The sequence below is a fragment of the Poecilia reticulata genome, linkage group LG4 (assembly GCF_000633615.1).
Source record: "Poecilia reticulata strain Guanapo linkage group LG4, Guppy_female_1.0+MT, whole genome shotgun sequence".
Lineage (NCBI taxonomy): Eukaryota > Metazoa > Chordata > Actinopteri > Cyprinodontiformes > Poeciliidae > Poecilia > Poecilia reticulata.
Window position 1 is genome coordinate 25,477,560 of NC_024334.1, and position 21,686 is coordinate 25,499,245.

Genomic DNA, 21,686 nt, shown 5'->3' on the forward strand with positions numbered 1-21,686 from the left:
GATTGCAGCTGTCGCCTTGTCTGCTGAGCGAGCCTTCGACGCACGAGCATTCACCAATGTCGTTTTTAACGATGTTGACAATTATTCATGTGTTCGCCTCTGAATAAAAAAAGAACACATTTCTTTGTTTATTTGAAGCTGGTCTTATCAGCTTAGATTTCTACACAATTAGTGCAGGGAAAGTTACTGTGTCCCGGGATGTTGGGCGGTCTTCATAGCGTCACCGTGAGTTTGACCAATGGCGTCGGTGAACCAGCTCGACCCGGGAAACGTTAAGAGGTGAGTTAAGTGAAGACACAAAGTGAATAAATAAATAAATAAATAAATAAATAAAAGAACGTTCACTTGAAACCGATGTAATGCTTCTAATGACATTCAAGCAGAAAAAAATAGGACTCCGAAAAACGTCTATTTCATGCATTGTAAAACTATCCATCCATCCTTTTTCTTACACCCTTGTCCCTTAGTGGGGTCGGGAGAGTTGCATTGTAAAATCATTAGCTCTTAAAATATTTTTTCACATTTTGTCACCAGCACTTGGGTCAACACAAAGCTGTGCATAATTGTGAAGCTGCGTATACTTAAAAAAAAAAAAAAAAAAAAATCTGATAAGTCCTATGTGCATTTGCATTTCGCCAGGACACAAATATCCTTAAAGCCTGCGGTATGAAGGGACCGACATAATGGATCACGTCATATCAATTCTCATGTGACAAAACGTGAAAACGTTTGAAAGATTGAATGCTTTTGCGAGATAAAATGTCAGGAGAAATTTTACTTTTGATTTGTATTTGAGTCATATATATGCTTACAGTTTTTGGAACTGTAACTCAGATGGACAAAAGAGTTGAACATGGACTGGTGTAGTTGTAGCCCAATTATAGTCCACAGACTACATTTACAAAAAACTATTTTGTTTTTTAATAGTGCAAAACTCATACCATTCTATTGTGTATTTAGAAAAGTACTAGCAATTTACTTAAACAGATAACAGACTTCTATGATGCATTGAAATAATTTATGTAGACCTACATGGTTAGAAAATATATTTCAAGACGGTATTCAGAAAAAGCACTGCACATCTATGTATTTTTATAAAGTCTAATTCAGTCCAATTCAATTTATTTTTAGTGCAGTACAATTTTGTGCTGTGAAACTAATATATCTGGAAGTATGAAATGATAATTTGTAAACTATTACAGCAAACCTCGTGTAAATAAGTTTGACCAAAGTTCTATAATCGCTCAAGAGTTTGAGCCCAAACAATAAGGTAGTGTATATTTTTAAATGACAATTCACATCAGCCTCCAAAAGAGGGCAGTAAGTGCCAGGCAGATGAAATTACAGAAATCAATTATTCCTCCAGTTTTGCTTTTTTTCCCCCAACTCCTTTGATAAGCACAAAGGGTTTTATTAAATTCAAAGCTTTCAAAAATAACTTTTGTTGTTCTGTTGTTATGTAATTAAAACCTACCTCCCACTGAATCGGGTAGAAAAACTGGGAATGTTTATAATGTTCATAATACTGAAATGCCAGTTAAGCCTGAACTTCACGGGAGTTGTTGATTCCATATATAGCGTTTTATAATGAGACACTTTTATTAGTTCTCTGATCAATTGTATAGCACCCTTGTACTGGTGCTGTTTCTTTTTTACTAATGTAATTAGAGTGTGGGCTGTTATGCAACTGTTTTTCTTTCTCCATGATAAAAGCATAATAAAATGGAAAGATACCTGTCTGGTTGCCTGCAATTCTGTGTCTGATGATTCCTCTTAGAGAGATCCTGATTTTCATTTCAGCCTGACCTACATTCACTCCTTTTTTTTTTTCCCAGGTTGGTTTCAATCTCCTCATCCATAAACTCCTGAATCTCAGTCTGGACAGGATAGAAACATAAATTAAATCTTCGATGTTGCTTTCCTGTGAGGGGGAGATTTAAAGAACGAGCTGTACAGAGCGGATTGAGTGGACAAAAGAGGATAGAGAAGGGGCAAAAAGGGAAAGATTGCTGCAACATGCAAACATATGACATGAGAAAAAAGGAAATCATTTATGGCAGAGAAAAGACAAGAAGGGGATAAAGGAATTGCTGCTCAGTAGTTTTTGTTGACATATGGGGAAAGGATTACATCTCCGACTTTCTACTAGTATTTTTCGGAAAAGTATGTGTTTGTGTGTGGATTGTTGGGGCAAGATGTCATTTAATGAATCAATTGATTTCATTCTTTTTCTGAGACATTTAACACTGCATACTGACCCTCTTGCCATGTGAAAACGAGATTCTCCGAACAAAGAAAACTTTGCATAAAGAGAAAAAAGGGGATCCACTTGATTCTTCCACCTTTTATAACAAATGTATATACTTGTATGCATATTTTTTCCCATAGTGATGGACCTTTTGAAACAGTACTACTGCTCTTGAAGAAATACAGAAACTAGGTATGCATTATACCTCCACTCTCAAAGTTTAAATATGAAAAAGTTAACAGAAACGTCCCAACAACATGGAATACTAATTTAGAGGGTCTCTCACCAACCCCAACCTCAAAATCTAATATGGATGTCATGCAACTGCTTGATACCTGTACTTAAACACAATTTATTTACACTTATGGTTCAAAGCTGTATATCTTTAAAACAGTGTTATAAAAGTTTTGTTTGAAAAAAAAAAACATTGTGTATGTTCAAAATGCATGAAAGTACATCCATATCAGCTCGTCTTAGAATCATCTCTTAATATTCCAAATCCAAAGTTTCAATCCTTTGATCTGCAAAACAGTTTATGTGATCTTATGTTATTCCCAGATCTAAGGTCCAGCAGAAGTAAATAAAAACTTTTGCTTAATCTCTACCACAGAAGTTCACTGTCCTCAGTGGCAGATTTTAATATGTTCAAAATGTCTCATTGTGGCAAAGCCTAGGGACAGCACAAGTATTGATTACAAAATGTTTAATAAATTGCACCCATTATAAGATTTCAACTGCTTTTGTCATGTTTTGTGAATAAGGAGTGGTGGTTCCCGGTGTTTGTAGTCAAGGCAAGGATGTTCAAGATAACCATAAGGAGTCATTTAAATTGGACTGTAGTAATAAATAAAAAAAATCACATAAACATGGGCATATTGGATCTGTGTCTTTTGATCTAGAACCAGTGTTTGTTCTTGGTGAACAATAGTTCCGAGTGAACATGCAAAGGGGAGGATGTGAAAGTATAGATGTCATGGTGCTGATGGCTGTGCTGATGGCCATGGTGGGGGTGGATTGTAGCTCGATGACCTCATACAGTCACCCGCCCCCTGGGAGAAAGTGAGCTCACAAGAGTCGTAAAGAAAAAAGGCATTTACGATCTTTTAACAGACTCAGATGTGCCTGGCTCAGTGTAGCATACAATCCAATTTAGCAGTCTGGACAAAGGATAATGTGACATATGGGAGAAGATAAGTGAGAAAATGTAAAACATGAAGGAGGCAGAATGTATACACTAAAGAATACCTCTTTTAAAAATAAGACTAGACAAGTCTAATTACATTTTTTTTGTTAGATTGTCTTGTTTTATGTCCACATCTTGATCAGTGCGTGGTTTATCTTGCTTGGATGAGTGTATTTCTCAGTTTTACGCAGTCCTCTCTGGACATCTTCTGGTGCGTTATCTCTTAAAACCAAAATAATTACATTGACGTTAATTGACTTTCTAACATTTAAAAAAAAATGCTCGTGATGTCATGGCAATAAATAATTCACACCTGAGAAACACGTTTCTGCTAGTAGACTCAGTTGCGTTGAGAATGGTTTGGAAGAAGGGGATCTATTTCTTGTTGCATGGCGCATGATGTGTACAGACATTTGAATGAATGAACGCTCTGCTGATTGCGAAAGGCAGCAGGAGGATATTCCTCTGGGACTGAAGCGCCTCCCCTTTAATCGCTCGGCTGAGTTGTGCCTCTCTCTCCGAGCTGTCGTCGCTCTCTTCACTCGCACATTTTTCAGGAGGTAGTCCGGATGGATTTCGATGCGCTCGAGTTTCTGAAAGAAAGGATTCCGAAAGCTCCTGTTTTCTCATTCTACTAAGGTTTAACAGGCTTTGCGACAAGGATTACAGCCTTTTGTGTGTAGTTTTATCGTTAGTGACATGAAGAAGCGCGGATTTTTGCATCCAAAGCGGCCGAGGGACTGAATTGGCGTGGTAAGTGATTGCGCGTTCGGAGCGCAGCTTTCTACGATGTTTAAATCCATCGTTTTGGTAATTTTCTGGAGCAGAAGTTTGGACAAAAATATTTCTGTCTTAGCTTTTGTAAAGCCCTTCTTTTTTATATGTGTATATAAAATCTAAACTCACACTTAATGTTTGTCAAAATGTGTCAAAAAGTTAAGAAGTTAGAAGCTTTCCGTGTAGATGAATTTGTTTTTTTAGAAAACATCTTCTCTTGGTCTTTTCTATATGTTTCCACCCTGGCTTTATCGTCGGACTTTTATTGCAGGGGTGTGAGTTGTAATGGAAGCCTTTGGGCAAAGTCCAGTTGCCAGACGCTCTGCTCCCATGGTTGAAACAAAAGGAGCCCATGAAGCCCAGCTGTCTCCGTAGGTTAATGTCACATGGAGGCATGTAATAGCACACAGGCTGTTGCTCTGTGATTAAGAAAAGGTAGATCTTGGATAGAAGGATTAATATAGTTGCTGATAGAAATATTTATACACAGTCCTTTTATGAAGCAGTTTATATCTTATGCAGTGTCATCTGAAATAAGGTCCAGCAATAACCTGGCATCTGTCCCACCCCCGACATTTCTCGCACTGTTTTCTATCCAGCACTAAGTTTGGAAGCTGAACCGGCATGGCCAAGTGGCTGAAGGACTACCTGAGCTTTGGCAGGAAGGTGCCTCCACAGCCACCCACTCCGGACTATACAGAGAGTGAGATCCTCAAAGCATACCGCCTGCAGAGGGACCTCGACTTTGAAGATCCGTATGAGGATGCGGAGAGCAGGTCCAGAGGGGAATCTGGGACTTTTGACCCCTCCACACCGGTGTACGGATCTCCCATGAAATCTTCCAGTGTGGACATGAAGTCTCCTAAACACAGGCTGATCAAAGTGGACTCCCAGGAGTTGGGACGCACCAAGATTCTTCTCAGCTCCATCTCTTTGGAAGACCAACCAGAGCCCGTAAGACCTGCTGATTCTTACCATTTGTTTTAGCCGTACACTGATCAGTGACTGATTTCAAATGTCTAGATTTTGTGAACCTTTGACTTCCTGATTTCTCTTTCAGAACAACAAACAACTTTCAAAATATTGTTCTAATCTTTCTTCCATGAAGGAAGTTAATAATTTCTTGCATTAGGAGTTGAGTTGACATTTCGCTGTGTGTGTAGGAGGGAGCAGTTGCTGTAAAGCAAGGTTTTAATAATTCAAAAACAATGAAAGACTTATGAATTGACATTTAAAATTCCTTTTGCAACTTATATAAGAAGTTTGCACAACTAGCATGGTTAGCATTATAACTGTAAACAGTGGTCTATGTGTCTATTTCATAGGGAAGATGGATTTTTTCACTTATTTCATTGAAAGTTTGCAAAAAGGTCTCCAATTTGTATAAATCCAGGACATTCTATAACAGAATGTGATCTAAAGTTTAAAAGGCTGAAACAGAGCAACTTTGTTGTAGTTTGTTCAGCCTTGTGTTTGTCGTTAATGGTAGCTGTGGGTCGATTTGCGGCCCACACGCTACTTTGTCTGAGCCACAGACAAAGTAGGTAGTGTCTTTTTGTTCCTCAAAATGTTGTCAGTAGTGGACAGAATTTTTCTAGTAAAAAATGGCAAAATTAACAACTCCTAAGGAAGTCTGGTTCTCCTTAATAAACAGCCAACGATCCTTTATAGGTACCACAGTTTCCTTTTTAAATAGCTCCTTGCACCTTTTAAGCTTTCTCTGCCTTCATTTTCCAAGTTTCCAATTGACTGCTCACCCTTAAATGGTGATTGAACTGAAAGTACTTCTTGTCAGTGCTTCCCTAACTTCACAGATGTGCAAACAACAAAGGAGATTGTGTGAAATATCTTCCTCTTGTCAAATGAGGTGGGCTGGAGTCATAAAGAGAAGCCAGCCAAAAGACATAAAAACTCCCACTTCTTTCATACCATTTCCATCATGGTGACAGTTTTAATGATCAGATTCAATCATCAACTTCCTGGGAATGTGTGTCAGAAGATATGTATTGCTTACATAAATCACATAACATCCTACACACATAAATTTACTACCATAGGCGGATGGGGGGGCAAAATGGATGGCTTTGGCGCGCCATTGAGCTAGAGGGAGCCATGGTCCCCTGAGTTTATGTCCATCTATAAATAATAGATGAGGTTTGGTTTTGCAAGCTGAGAGGGACCATCACACGTGCACATGTTGCAGGGCCACATTCGTTATACTGCTTGGAGAGGTATCAAGGGCTACAAAGAATTATATCTCAAGCTTTAGTGCTGTTTTTGTCGTCAGGAACATGTGTGTTTTTTGTTGTTTTTTTTTGTTTTGTTTTTTTAAACACGTGATTAAAAAAAAACCCTCAACTTTTAGATACAAGTGAGAAAGATGTTTAAAGAACAATTTGTGCAAAAGTATGGGCTTTACAAGGACATTAACTCAAAAACGCTGACTAAGTTGGAGAACATCATAGAATCTTCATCATAGCAGCTTAATCTACAAACAAGCTCATGGAAACTGCTAGAAAGGGCAAAAATCCTGAAGTGGATTGAAGTAATACTTCCACTAAAGTCGATAGCTCCCCTGTCTGCCCTTCTCCCTCTAATGCACATTAATTTCCCATGATCTGTGGGAACATCCACGTTCTAATTACCATAACAGATTCCTGTGCATCAATAGATAACCTGTTAGAGAATCAACAAGAGATTAGGACGTTGTTTCACCAGGGCGTCAGCCTGTTTAGCAGGATTTTGGGAAGTGGGGCCTTTCTGCAGTAATTTCCTTTGTGAGAGAGGAGGAGAGACAAAGGATGTACATGCTTCTAGACTGGCTCTCGCATGTTTTTGTATACGCCCGTGTTTGTGCCACCATATGGTTGGCTGTGTTGCTGTCACTTTGCCAGATGACCACTGCTCTTTTTTTTCCCTTCTGTGCTTGCATGGAGGAACAAAAGCTGCCGACTGCATGTCTCCCGCTTTTATCTCTGTCCACTCTTTTTGAAGCCAAAAAACTTCACCTGTCCTTCACCTTTCAAGATTTTAACAAAGATATGGTGATTCAGAGTATGTTTATATATTTTACAAAAAGACCATGGTGACCAACTGGATCAATTTATTCAACAGTAAAGGGCCACTTTTCTTTTCTTTTTTTTTTGTCTATTTATGGCAAAGTAGATGTTTACTGTAATTCTCTTATGGTTCTCTTATTTTTTTTTGTGTGTGTGTGTGACTTGTCTTCTAGACGCCCGATCCCTTAGTCACTGGATCTTGAAGATATACTGTCTCCACAAGACTATTTCTTTAGCTTTCACGGATTATTATAAATAACTACTTTTGACAGCAGTCATTTAGTTTTGAAATAAATGCTTTCAAAACTTTAATGCAAATCTTACAAAATCCGTGTTGGCAAAACTAGCCACTTTGGAATTCTGACTGCTTTTGCAAACCTTTGGATGATTTAAATTCAATATACTGAGTCAGCTCTTTTTCCTTTTTGTTCTTCTTCAGATGTAAATGAGTTTTACTTCAAAAAGTGCCTCTGCTTCATAAGTGGGTTCTTGTTTCATCTTTTAGGTGGTCCCGTCAGCCCCAATGGCAGGAGACACGGATTATTCAGATCCATTCGATGCGCGATTGGAACATCGACCAGATCCAGATCTTGGTCTTGTCCCTTGCGAGAATAATGGCTACATGGAACCGTATGAAGCGCAGAGGGTCATAACAGGTCAGTGGACTCATAAAAATGGAGAGGACTTTTGAACAATAAAAGTCTGAGTCCAAAATGAAGTGGTTTGACTGTATTTTCCAGCTACCTATGTGATTTCCAGCATGTTCTTTCTTTGGCTCTATTGATCAACTTGACCAGTTCAAACAAAATTCAACTTTAAAATTGTTAATTTAGAAATCTGTCAATTGAAACTACTACACTTTAACTGTTAGAATATAATTTCCCAGCATAAGTGTTTTTTGACCTTCTCTTTTGTGCAATTAACTCTGCTCTTGTGAAGGTCAAAAAACACTTATGCTTTTTACACCAGACAGGAAAGACTAACAGGAAAACATAAAATTACATCGTTTCAGATTCAGTTTTACTTGTTTTAGCTTTTACTCTTCTACTTGATCATTCCCAGTGGGAAATTTTATTTTAACGTTTAAAGTGTACAGTTAACTAAAATGCAATCAAAATGCAATCAATGTTATTTGAACAAATGGGGAGTTGAAATTTTAAATTTTGTACTTTGTGTTTGTAAAGGTAAGTCATCATATTAAATCTGAAAATATTAATTCATGGGTAAAACGTGGACCTAGATTATGAAGTACTATCTGTACTGTCAGCAGTTTCTTTGAACAAAGCATGTCAGTGATGGTCTTGTGTCTTTTGAGAGGACTGAAAAGACTCTAATTCCAATTACTTGGAATTTATCAAAACGTTAAAACACCTTTCTACACTGGAATTTTGTCAACCACAGCCTAGTGAATTTTCAACATCATGAAGTGTTTATTCACCGTCCAGGCTCAGACCCCCTTTCTGCCCTCGCAATTTACTCCCACATCATTTATCACAGAGCCATCATTTTCCATTTCTCTCTCCTTCTGCAACATCTTTTTCTGACCCTTTCCCCCTCCAGCGCTCTCCCTGGTCTGTCCCAGTCATTTAGTGTAAAGGCTTGCCCCTCCATCTCCATCGCTCCTCCCCTTTATTTCTCCATCTCTCCATCTCAAGGGCTCTCCCCAGTCCCCCCAAGGGGATTCTTTGGTTTGTCTCTTTAATCTGTCCTTTAGTGAAAGTCCACTGTATACATTTTGCCCGCTCATCGCTCTCACTCTTGGTGCCCTTTTGGTAGTGAAAGGCATTTCACAATATTAGGAATAAGAGAAAGGAGCTAATCTGTTGCCACCTTGAGGCAAGCCCTTTACAGAACCTGGATGGAGCTGTTTGAGAGATTAGATTCAGGGAGCTGATGGCACAGCTTTGTCAGAGCTCTGTCATCAGTTTTGAATTGAGTCTGTCACTTTAGAGCCTGCTTTTGTCTGTCCGTCTATCTCAGTCTTTCTTTCTTCATTAAAAGTCATGGAAGCAGCAGGCAAATGCGACACTGGCATAATATTTATCACTCACTCAGTATGTGGTTTCTAAAATTGTTTAAATTTCAAAATTTCTTCACTTTGTCGTGACTCATAAATTCAGTTTGTGTGGATAAAAGGCCGGTCCCCCCGCTGACACACATCTGCATGCCTGAACACACTCCCCATCCCTTCCTGTCATCGTTTCGCTCAATCTTCTGTCCCCGTCAAATTGTCTTCTCACCCCTTCCCGCGGTCTCAAATCCCTGCCTGTTTTCCTCCATCGTGCCTCCTTTGAATTCATCATTTTATTTCCTCCAATCTTGTTTTTATCTCCCAACCTTCATCTCCTCTCTGTCACCAGGCTGCCGTGACACCGCCAGCTCCCAGTGCAGGTAGAGCAGCATTCAGCCCTGCTGTGCTTCTGTCTTCATGACTTAACATCAAACGCTGACAGACCACAATCCCCTGCCCTCCTCGATCTCTCATGCCATCTCTCCCTCCCTCTCTTTCTCTCTCTCTCTGCCTTTTTTCTTCCACTTGTTTCATCAGGGCTTCTCTTCCCTCTTCTTACTCCCACAGCTCTTGAATCTACCACATCCTTTTCCCCCTCTTCACCTCCCCTCCTGGCCTTGCTCCCCCTTTCTCTCCTGTTCTCAACCCTTCTTTTTATAACCTCAGGGTCTCTCCGTCAGGGTCTTTCCACTTGGTCACCATGGTAATAACTAGCCGCCTGAAAGCAGTGTTTTGTCACGGCAAACTCTATAGTAGTCTTGTTTCCATTTTTATGCAAACACAAACATGGCTTTTCTTTTACTACAATTCCAGCTCATTCTACATTTTCTGGTTTAAAAAAAAAACACTGTTGGATGTTTTGGGACTCCTGTTGCTTGGAGATCCCTTTTGAAGCATTTTATCTCATGGCCATATTTGACTCCACAAAACAGATGCAGGTGCTGAGAACCATTTGTTGTCTGGATCCCACTGAGAAATTGATGAAAATGTTAACAAGGAGACACGGACGCTGCTGTGAGCCATGCTGGATATCTGCTGGCTGAGATGCAGGATGGACACGGAGAGAGAAAGTACCATGTTTCCCCTCGGCATCTAACCCAGTTTCTTGTTGGGGCCAACCACATTGGTTTCTGGACCTGCTGCAAGCTGTGCAAACATAATTATTTTAATTTCTCTAATTCTGGGCATGTCAGAGATCAACAAGCTTTTTGTTTACTTTAAATTTGGATGGAAGAATGTTATCGGGATTGTGTTTTGAGAAGAATAATTGCTTCTGACGAGCTATTTTTCTTGCTGACTGGTTAAATATGACAAATATATGAATGATTGCATATTCATCTTTTGTGTGATTTTATTTATTTTTTCTTCTTCTTCTTCTTGTTCTCTGGTTTGCATGTACTATGTCAGAACTGCAGCGCAACCCCGGAGGAGGCCGAATGCGTGGAGGGATGCAGCTTTACGACACTCCGTATGAAGATGAGCGAGGACAGCGCCTGGGCTATGTCTACGGAGAACTTCACGAGGAGGGCAAGGAGACCAGCAGGCTACCGCAAGATGACGAGAGACCAGCAGATGAGTACGACCAGCCCTGGGAATGGAAAAAGGATCACATCTCCAAAGCATTTGCAGGTAGGAAGAAAAGATATGCTCTAGAATTGAAGGGAAAAAAACCTACTGTTTTAATGGAAAAGCCAGATAATGATCATTCCAATATATTCATCTGCCCTTTGCATCAAGCCTGTAAATGTTAATGTCTTCAGATAATGTTGCTTTGTATTTTATGCAATGATTCACAAACCAGCTGATTTATTTATTTTTGGTCAAATCTTTTCATACTACAGTTACAAAATATTTAATGGGGATTGCATGTAACGGATTGGTGTAAGTTAAAAATAATTGCCAATTAGAGGGAAATGGATACCTGGTTTTCAAATATATTTACAAATGAAAATAAAATATTGGACATTTTCTATTCATTCCCCTGTTTAATATTTTGTTGTATCACCTTAAGCTGCAACTGCTACTGCAAGTGTTTTTTGTGCATGTATCTACCAGCTTTGAACATTTCAAGGTGAAAGTACTGGGTAGTGCCTGCAAAAATATTGTTTAGTTAACATATATCACAACTGGAAAACAACAAGTTTTCCAGTTGTTTTCCAGATCTACAACTAGATCTGATCAAGAGTGATCTCCTGTAGACTTTGACTAGGCCATTCTGACAAATGAATCTGATCTGACCAGAAACATTGCTTTGCAGCTGTGGTTGTATGTTTACGGTTGTCTTCACCCCAGTCGAAGCCTCTAGCAGATTGCCCTGTATTTAATTCCATCCAGCTTCCTTGTCCCTGGAGAAAAGCATTCCCACAGCATGATGTAACTACTGCTATGGGTTGCTGTGGGGATTGTGTGTTCATGGTGAAGTTCAGCGGTATTATGGCATTCTTTCAGCATTCTTTTGACAATCTATTTTTCAGCACTTTTCTATGAAGGACAGACCGTTAGATACGCACAACTATTGTAGTAGATGTTCTGTTTGTTTATGTCTCCAATTCACAACAAATGCTGGGGCACTAAACAAAACAATCTGATTTATAAACAGAAATACAGTAAATTCAGTGCAACCATACAGACAGATTCAAAGTCAGTTACATACATTCCAATTCAGTCCTATTTACTAAACAGTCGAGTCGAGTCCAGGTTATTATGCCAGGTTTGGAAGAAGGCATTTTTATTTTAAGAAATCCAGCCAACTAGTTAGAGTCGCTGACTTGGTATTAAAGCTAAGCATGTGACAACAATGATGAGTGATCTCTGGTCAGAAGCTCCCCCTTGAGTTATGGGTTTTTGCAGCTCCTCCAGAGTTATCATGGGCTTATCAATTTCCTCTCTAGTTACTTTTCTCTTCGCTTGTCTGAGCAGTCATCATACTCTTTCTGTTTCTGGATAATTAAATAGTGAGATGTCCAAAATTTGAGATATGGTTTTATAACCTACCCTACTTAAAATTCCCCTGCAACTTTATCTGTGATCTGTTTACTGTGATTGTTGATCTTCATGATGCCGTTTGCTCGGCTAAAGTTTTCTAAAATCCCTCTGAGACCTTCAAAGAACTTCTCTCTGATAAAGTGCCTCGAGGCAACATTTGTTGTGATTTGGTGCTATATACACAAACTGAACTGAAAAGAAAAGAAAAGAGAACAGCTGGATTTATTTTGAGATCAAATTACACAAAGGTGGGCTACATTTAGCATGTAGGGGATTTGCGATTGCAATCTGTTGGACTTTTGTTTTGGGGTATCAGATTTCAAAGTTGTGAACATAAATAGGCACATTTTTCAGAGTTTTCATTGTTAACATTTTGAAAACGATACATTTTCCTTCATGTCACAACTATGCGCTACTTTGTTTTGATTTGGTGCTATTCTAATACTGTTCCCACAAGCACAGAAAAACATGTGGCTGTAGTGCAACTAAATATGAAGAAGTTCAAAGGCAGTGAATGCTTTTCCAAGGCACTTTTGTTACAAATATGTGGTCAGTCATTGATTTCACTGGTTTATTTGTTGAGTTTAGCTTTGCCTCTGCAAAGCTTGATCAATACTCGTTTTTTCTCACAAAGAGCCCTCCCAAATTGATAGACTATCCTCCATTTTATTAAAATGTTTTCCAACACAAGAATAAATGCCAACCAAAGACCAAGGCCCTTAAATCCTTTAGATGAGTGAAAACTCTACAGTATCTCAGCAAATGTGTATTTAAAGATACTCTGTCAAATTTTTTTTTTTAACCATTCAGTGGTTAAAACTTGCTTCAAAATTATCTTTTTTTAAAGGTCGGAACCTTCATTTCAGCTCACAGACTGCTTTTCTGCTGATAGTACATGGTAAAACCAATATTCTAACTGTTCTGACCTTTAAAAAAAATCATCTGCCTTCCCCCATCATTACATCTAGTTTTTAACTAGAAACGGAGTACTGTGACCTTCACTGTCTGAGCTCAGATGACATATATTTCTCTCTTTTGGACTTGAAATCTTTCTGGAAGAATATTGATTTCTTTTTACTTAGACATGTGGTTGACTATACTCTCGGCAAGCTTTGAGATGATCATCAGGACTGACAGGGGCTTTGGTTTGCTGTTATGACAGGATTGTGTGGAAGGGGGAAAGAGATGGTAAGCGACAAGGTGAAATTGCTTCATAGTATTTTTTAAAGCAAAGGGACGGTGCAAGCAAACAGTCCTGATAAATCATTAGGAAGGGGGATGTAGGTGTAAAGAATGCCAGGCCAAGTCCACTTAATTGAGCTGTATCTCCAAGTCACCAAGGTCAAGGTGATGGGATAATAAATCAACCGTGCCTCATCCTCGCTCACCTCCATCCCTTCTCCCCTCCCCTCAGTTAATTACATGCCTACACATGTGTGACTGATCCAGTGTTAATAGGAAAGTCACGGTCAGCATCGCATTGTCTGGATACCCATGCACATACACAGAAATCCATTCTCATCGCATTAAAACTCAAATCAGCCAAACCAGTGAAGAGCACAGAGGCGCTGTAACTCATTGGACGGAGGAGACAATTTCAAATAAAGATGTGCGCATGTTAATTTAAAAGCCAAAGCTATCGCTCACCTAATTTGCACCCCTCACTTGCTGTATCTGTTTGTTTTCTCCTTGTTTCATGTCTCTTCTTTGTGACATATACATTATGCATCACTGCAGGGGAGTACTCATACCACCATTAGAGCATGAAGTGTAGGAAAACGCTCGTGCCGCCCGAGTTCTTTGACCCTTTGTTTTCACTTTTTTTTTTCATTCGGAGTCAGCTTTCCGAGCTGGCCTGCTGTCTGTCTCGGTGCACCGAGGCACTGGAGTGTAAACACACAAACAGTATTTTCCATTCTCACATTTAATCCATATTCCCTAGGACTTTCTCGGCATTGCTAAGCATGGCCCACATTGCGAGGGCGGGAAGCGATGGAAAGGACGGTGCAGCAAAGGCATGGCTACAGAAGACAGAACAAAGAGATGAGGACGGAGGTTTGAGAGTGATGCAGATGAGAAGAGATGGAGAATAGGATAGAGAGAGGCTCCATGCAAATGAAGAGGGACGTCCGATGCTGTGAGATGCTTGGTGGCGGCTAGGTGGATGTTAATGGAGGCCCGGTGTTTCAGTGGAGAGGAGTATTAATGGTCAGGAGATGTTGCGAGGTGAGGAGAGCGGCTCGTAATGGGGGATTCAGGGCCACTGCGGCCACGGCGCAATCAGTCATCCACTAACACAGGCACACTTTCTCACACATGTACACACCATCACTCCAGCGGTGACAGGGCTGTCCCCTCAGTCCTCTCCTCCCTGCTGATGTGACATACTCACTCAGATAACCTGCCGCGGGTGGGCAAATGGTGGGGCAGTAGGGGGGGTATCACAATCTGCCAGCAGCCTCTCATCAGCACTTGCTCTCTGGCTCATTCACGCATATGTGGGTTTCCAACTTTTGTTTTTTTTTAGGGGGGGGGGAGGTTTACAGCCCTGATCATGACCACAGACTTAATTCAAGCGTGGAAGGATGGTGCGTGCATGTTGGCACAAGTGAAGATGTGAAAGGGGGATGGGGGGATTTATGTGTACTTTATTTATTCAAAAGCTTCTCTACAGAATCTCTATGATTACAATTCTCCTGGCTTATCCACGCTCAAATGTAATCGCTGGTGTGAAAATTGAACGCTGCGGCTATTTTTTTGAATAAGTCCAAATGAGTTTCCCGCCTAATATATTTTTTTATTTTCTCAGACTTGGAGTCCACTTCAAGCAGTTGTGTGAATTTGATCCCAGCAGTCCCTCAGAGTTTGACATGTTAGATGGCTTTAAAAAAGACAAAGTGTTACCTGAGGTGGATATCTCAGATTACAGCAGTCATTAATTCCTTGACGTTAATGAACATTCGTGCATTAAACAACTGGCCCTGCAGCCATCTTGCGTTATTAGCGATCTAATGAGAGAGACCGTCTTATTAGTTCTCTGATGGCTGCTCCTAATGAACAGATGAGTGGGTGTTTCAGGTGTTTTTAATGTTTTTAAGTTTTATAGACCACAACAAAAGGTTTGAGCCAACGAGTGTGAGTGTTAGCGCATTGGAGCTCATGATCTAGAGCCCGAAACCAGCTGGATAGAGGAGGAGAAGGAATAACATCGCCACCCCTAGCAATTACTGTAATGTTGCTGTTGAGCAAAGCACTTATCCTCCACTTGTTCCACTGCAGCTGCTCATTAAGCAACAGAAAAAGACTTGGACTATTCATAGAAACTCTGCAGCATGGTGAACGTGTGCGTCCTAAAATGAAGGTTGAGAGAAAAACACTCGCAGTTACAGGTTCAGGATAACACTTGCTGGATCAAAAAGAAAATTCACAAGAGAAATGCTTGCAAATTAAAGCATTGGATTATTTGAATTTGAAAAATTACACAACTATGATTGGGCTTCAACGGCATTTGGGCTTTATTTGAACCCCTCAGCTCACTGGATTTGGCAGCATTAACATATATCTGGAAGAACAAAGATTATTTTTCTGTCTAGCCAACGAGAAACATCATGTAGATTTTATGAATTTTAGGTTTTTGTGCTGGCATTTGTTGGGTTAGGAATGAAGCATGGTTGGTATAAGGCATGGAAGTCTGCTCCATTTTGCTTCCAAAAAAGTCTGGAATGGTGGTGAGACAAAATGACGTGTGCCGTCAGTCAAAAACCTTAAGCTAAAAAACTAACTTAGCATGGTTACTTTTAATAAATTAGCAATGTTTTTAGAATTTTGGCTTAAGAACAAAAATTGTGTTCCTTGACTTTTACACAACCAAAGCATACAACCAGACATTGGAAATGAGATCAAATGATTTCTTAAGGAAAGTAAGGCTTTTGCATCTGACACTAAACATTAGAATGCATTGTCTTTTCCTCTTTTAATGGCAGCAATTTAACATTTTAATTTATGAAAACCTTTGTTATTCAGAGATTGGGGAAAAAAAAAACTAAACATTGAACCATGGTGTGTTTGTGTGTCAGTAAGAGCTTTGTCGTGATTGTATGCTTTGACAGGCTCAGTTTTCCTGCATTGTTGCATCATGCATATTTGTGTGTGCATGCGTGTGTGTGTAAGAACGTGCAAGCAGGAAAAGAAAATTAGATTTCCATTTCGGGCTTGATGGTTCTCTTTGCTGCTATAAGCAGACCCTTGGGCCATCTGACCAGCTACTCATCAACTTACTGGCAGAACCACAGGGCTCCCCCCTTCACTCTTTCCCCACCTCCTCTTTCTTGTCATCATCTTGCTTTCTCTCTCCCCTTACCCCTTTTCGCTTGCTTGTCACTTTTCTGATTTTATTTTTTCCCTGTTGCAGCCAGAACCCTCTCTGACACTAATGGAGAGCCATCTCCTTGTGTTTCATCTACACTGTTCAATATAAGTGGGACAGGGCAAGCAGATATGAAACAACACTTAGCACTTAGAAGCAAATAAATAAATATAAAGAGGGTATTTAAAAATGAAATAGAAAGTTGAATAAAATTAGTAAAGCGTTTCAGTAAAATTACCTTAGAGAAGTCATAAGGCATTCACTATTTAAAGGATGTACTTTTGCAAATGCGTGTGCCTTATTCCTGTAATTGTCTGTACATACGAGTGCTTTCCTCTTGACAGAAGGTCTTTGTTTGCAGAGACTCGATGCCGGAGCTGTGTGTGGGGATGGATGTCTTCATTAATCGACTAAATGTAGCCGTTCTCTTGTCTTTGCTCTTTCACAATTTGAAACGCACAGAATACAGCTGCCGTGTCTAAGAAAGTCAGTTTCTCTCACCTGAAGCAATGCTTACTCTGTCCATAGCTAAAAAATAGAGCCTGCCCTCCCCAAAATGGATTCTACTAATTATCAGCATGCAATCGAGGCAGGCTAAACACTTTGGCATACCACTGGCTCACCCGTTTCATAGTTTCAAGTTAAAATGAGAGAAAAAAACACTTCCTTATTTGAACATTGAAGTGTTTCAGTGCCACAACACTTCCTACTGCATGAGAGTAAGTCTGTTTTTTTTTTTTTGTTCAGATATTCAATCATACCATCTGCTGTTAGAGAATCAAAACAATAACAATCTTCTTTGGATGACACAGGACTTCCTTTACACAGGAATGAGCCAGATATGTCTTCCTCATAAATGACTGACATAGTTCAGCATCTAGTTTGCATGAGTGTGGCTCAGTATTTGCAGTTGAGTCAAGGTGTCGGTGTTTTCTGAATCTTTATTTATTCGGTTGAGCAATTTGTATCTTTGAGCATTAGCAAATGTAGGTCACAGTTGTAGTAAAACATAACCTGCAATATTTTCTTAAATAGTTTTAGGACATTTTTTGTTGGGCGGTGGGGGCGGTTATACATTTTGATTGTGTTATGTTCCATTTTCCAGTTTCCCAATGTCAAAATATAAATGTATGGTAATTTCTGCCAATGCAGGAGGTGGACAAACTAGGACAAGGTTCCAGTCATCAAGTTTACATGTAGTGGCCCAGATTACAGCCTGTACTGTGTTGAACACACTTTTCTTTCAAAACCACCTGGCATAGATGTAACATTTGATTTATTCGTTGCAGCCTACACTGTGTTCATGAAATATTCCACTCATTACAGCAATGCTACTAGCCTGTGAAAACAAGACAGGATGTATTTATGGTTTCATGTGCTCTACACCTAGTTTTGACCACTGAACATATTTGAGCCTACATGAACTATAGCCCTAGTCACCTGTTATTGGCTGACAGATGTTGTAGCTCATCTGCTTCAAGGTTTCACCTGTTTTGTGTTCAGGTATTTAGCATACCTTGGACGTTACAGGTAGTTACTGTTGCATTTATGTCATCCCAAACCATTCTGCCTATTCTGTTCTGCCCCCAAGCGCCATTTCTTTTCCCACACACCTGAAGACAATTTCCTACAGCCCTGTATGTGGTTGTACATTAAAATCACAGCAGATTAGAAGACTGTAAAATGCTCAGATCAGCCATCTGGCACAACAGCTATGACCAGGTCAAGGTCTCTTAAGGCCCTCTTCTTTAACGTTATGATGCTAATTTTTCACCTCATCTAGATTCCTAAATCCACTGAGTTTCTGCCATCTAATTAGCTGAGGGACTGATTTCCATCATCAAACAACTGAACAGATGTTGGTTTACACTCTTGTGTACAAACTGTGAGTTGATAAAATTTACTATGTAAACCACTGGTTCATATAAAAAAGATCTGAGGATCTTTACTACGTTTGTATTTCTGATAACTGATCTGATTTTTGTGTTGTAATTTCATACTGCCTTTGTGACTGCATCCTGTTTTCTCTATGGGTGTGAAGTGAGAATTGAGCCTGGCAGCACAGGTGGTTTTTGAGTCAGGGCTCAGCTAATGAAGACTCAGTTGTGTCTTATGACATATGCAAACAAGAGAAGTTGCTGCAAATGTTCAAGCAGAGATATTTTTCATATCAGAGGCACTCCATACTATAATTATTTGGAGATTATTCACAAAAAGATAATTGCATAAATTTTACAAAATATCAACTTCGTTTAAAAATTACTCTACTTTTTAGTCCTACTGTAAATGTGTAGAAATTTTGAATTATAGTGCATGTGAGAACATATCTATAGGGATTATATGGTTTGTTGCATTTTGGCATCTGCTAGAATGTACTTTTGGTCATTTAAATAATACTTTGTGTAAATGGAGCTAAGTACGCATCTTGTCATCTTGTGTAATTTCCAATAGAGTTGACTTGTCTTCAGGTTTTCTTCTAAATTATGAATGTTTGATGTTCTCATCTTTTATGAAAACTAGATCTATGTTAGCTTACTTCATGTAAAGCTAGCTTTTGACTCATAGTAGAAGATGGGTGATTTTACTTGCTTCACTTCCTTTTTAGGCGAATCAAAAGGAAGTGTACCAATCAGTCTGAAACTGGTCACTTTTGAAGAATAGTAGAGTATCATGGAAAAGCCAAATTGAGATAAAACAATATACATCTCATCTCTGTCTCATTACATTTTTAAGCAGTAATATATATTTTTGGCACTCTTATCTCAAATGTTACCCTACATTTGCTTTAATGTTCTTCTCATTTAAACCCATCTTTCTCCACACATCTCTCTCTCAGTTCTTCTTGGGAATTAGAGGTGTGAAATTTGTGGCGATGGTGAGCTGACAAACAGTGGAGTGAGACGGTGGTGTGGTGGTGAAACTCCCAGGAGTTTTTTTTTTTTTTCCTCTACATGCTTGTGTGTGCACCGGTGTTTGCGTGCTAGGCTCCCATCGAGCGCCAGGCCACACTTTAATCCTGGCATCAGTGGAGGTGCAGTTCGCTCCAGATGGGGCCATTGTACTGCACCATGCATCAATAATTCACAGAGAGCCAAGGAAAGTGGCAGAGTGTGTCTGCCTGCTCAATAATTAACCAGGGAAGAGGAACATGTATGTACAGCCTGGGTCTTTCTCAAAACGCCCGTTCAAAATGGTCTTTGATGTCGCCGGCCTGGGGGGTCTTTGGATTAGTCAGCTCATTAAGATGTCACCCCTCTGTTCCTTTTATTTGTTTTGTGATCCGCTTTTGCGAAGAGCACGAGCTGGATTTGCATTGTGGTTCTGACACGAATGCATAATGTACCTGTGAGTGCGTGTTTGCAGAAAAGGCAGCAGTAATGACTGGTATTACAGCAGTCAGCCATGGTATATCGTGAGCTATTTTCAGCTCCTTCTCTCAGTGCACCTTCTGTTGTTTTGCAGTGAATAAAATAATACAAATGCCCACACACACCTCAGCTCCTCTGTCACACTTTGCTGTGGGTTGACTTACTTTTGAAGTCACTTTTTTCATTACATTTAATGCTAAGAGACAATTTCTTGAAGTGGAAAGTTCAGATTACTATAAATAAAAGCGATGCTGCTACTCCCCTCTGTTCTATCTCCTGCCTCCTTTAGCCTTATCTGCCTTGATTTATTAGTGTACACACAGGCTCTGAGACTCTGTTTTTCTTGTGTGGGATTTATCAAAGGTGCAGGGGTTAGATTATATTACTGCGCCTCTTGACAGGAGGTAGAGTTAACTACATTTGTTGACACCACAACTATGTCATCTCCACACATGCAGCCTCTCACTTCCGCTCTCAATGGGGCTCCCCTTTCTCGTCTACCTCTTCCACTTCTCACATCTTGCTCGCTCTTTCTCCCTCACATTAAAACCCTCCTCTGGTGTTTGGTCTCACTTCTTAATCATCACCTCTTTTCTGTCACCTGCCTCGTTTGGTGAACGTTGTAAAATCCCATCTGCTGTTTTCTTGCTCTTCTCTCTACTCCCACCCCCCCTCCTCTATTAGAAATGAGGGAGTTGACGGAGTTGCCCTGGCCTGCCCCTGTGGGTCAGCTGGAGGAGGAGCCCCCTGTCAGAGAGCAAGGTGACCTCTCACCCTGAACATCCCTGCACCCCTTTTCACCCACATTGCCTTTCTTTATTTGCATGCAAGTTGTCCAGACCCTCATGACCCTGTTGTTTAACATCTGCTATGTCCTCAATAGAGCACCTGCTTGTAGCAACTGTTGAATGCTATAGGGAAAGGTGTGTAAAACTGTGAATTTCTGCCGTTTTATAGCTGACTGAGTATGTGAAATAATTGCCACAAAGGTTATGACAATCAAAAACAAAGTTGCAAACCAAATACAAGACAAGAAAACGGCATTTTTCCATCTCTCTTCAGCTTGAAATTTTCAAACAAATTGTAATGATGCTGGTAAATTTCTTTTTATCAGATTCTGACCTGCTGACCTGCAATGTGACCCTTTCAAATCTAATCCCCCCTTGCTGCTTATGTGGATCTGCGGTAGTCTGTTATCTGATGTTTGTTCCCTTCTGCTTGAGTGGATTAATCCCCTTTGATCATATTGCTATGTAAATAACATGACTCACTCTCTGCCCCCCCCCCCCSCSTGCCAACAGCACAGTTTGACGGTGCAGAGTGGGATCGCTCGTCGTCGCCCACAGAGCGGATGCGTCCTGCAGCTCCCAGGTCGAGCCCGCTAGGAGCAGGAGGAGGAGGAATGAAGTTCCGAACGCCTCATGAAAGCCCCACCATGATGGGGGAGAGAGTAGACCCTACTCTTCCTCTGGAAAAACAGGTGTATGTATACTGTCGTCTGATAGTCAAACAGGAACCCAGCATCAAAAACGTAGCTCAGCATAGATCGCACTTCAATTAGAGGCACACAATTATATTTTGTGAAATTTTGTTTTTTTCAGCATCTCATCATGTTATGCACTTATCAAAAACGCACCTCAAATATGGATAATTCTTTCATGCATGAAATCCTTCAATTTCCCATGACGG

The 21,686-nt window shown here is 40.0% G+C and overlaps 1 protein-coding gene across 3 annotated transcripts in view; it reads left to right on the forward strand.

Annotated features, from left to right (window-relative positions):
- The first annotated feature begins 39 nt into the window (after nucleotides 1-39).
- shdb (Src homology 2 domain containing transforming protein D, b) overlaps nucleotides 40-21,686 on the forward strand; it is a 28,676-nt gene continuing 7,029 nt past the window's right edge. Inside the window, exons 1-6 of one of the 3 annotated variants that reach the window (XM_008406960.1) lie at nucleotides 40-279; nucleotides 4,808-5,162; nucleotides 7,773-7,923; nucleotides 10,686-10,907; nucleotides 20,682-20,759; nucleotides 21,299-21,479. In XM_008406960.1, coding sequence (XP_008405182.1) covers nucleotides 4,833-5,162; nucleotides 7,773-7,923; nucleotides 10,686-10,907; nucleotides 20,682-20,759; nucleotides 21,299-21,479 — 962 coding nt within the window. In that variant the 5' untranslated portion in view covers nucleotides 40-279; nucleotides 4,808-4,832. Of the gene's footprint in view, nucleotides 280-3,902; nucleotides 4,185-4,807; nucleotides 5,163-7,772; nucleotides 7,924-10,685; nucleotides 10,908-20,681; nucleotides 20,760-21,298; nucleotides 21,480-21,686 lie in introns of those variants that run through there. The other 2 variants (XM_008406959.2, XM_008406962.1) reach the window with 2 other exon arrangements.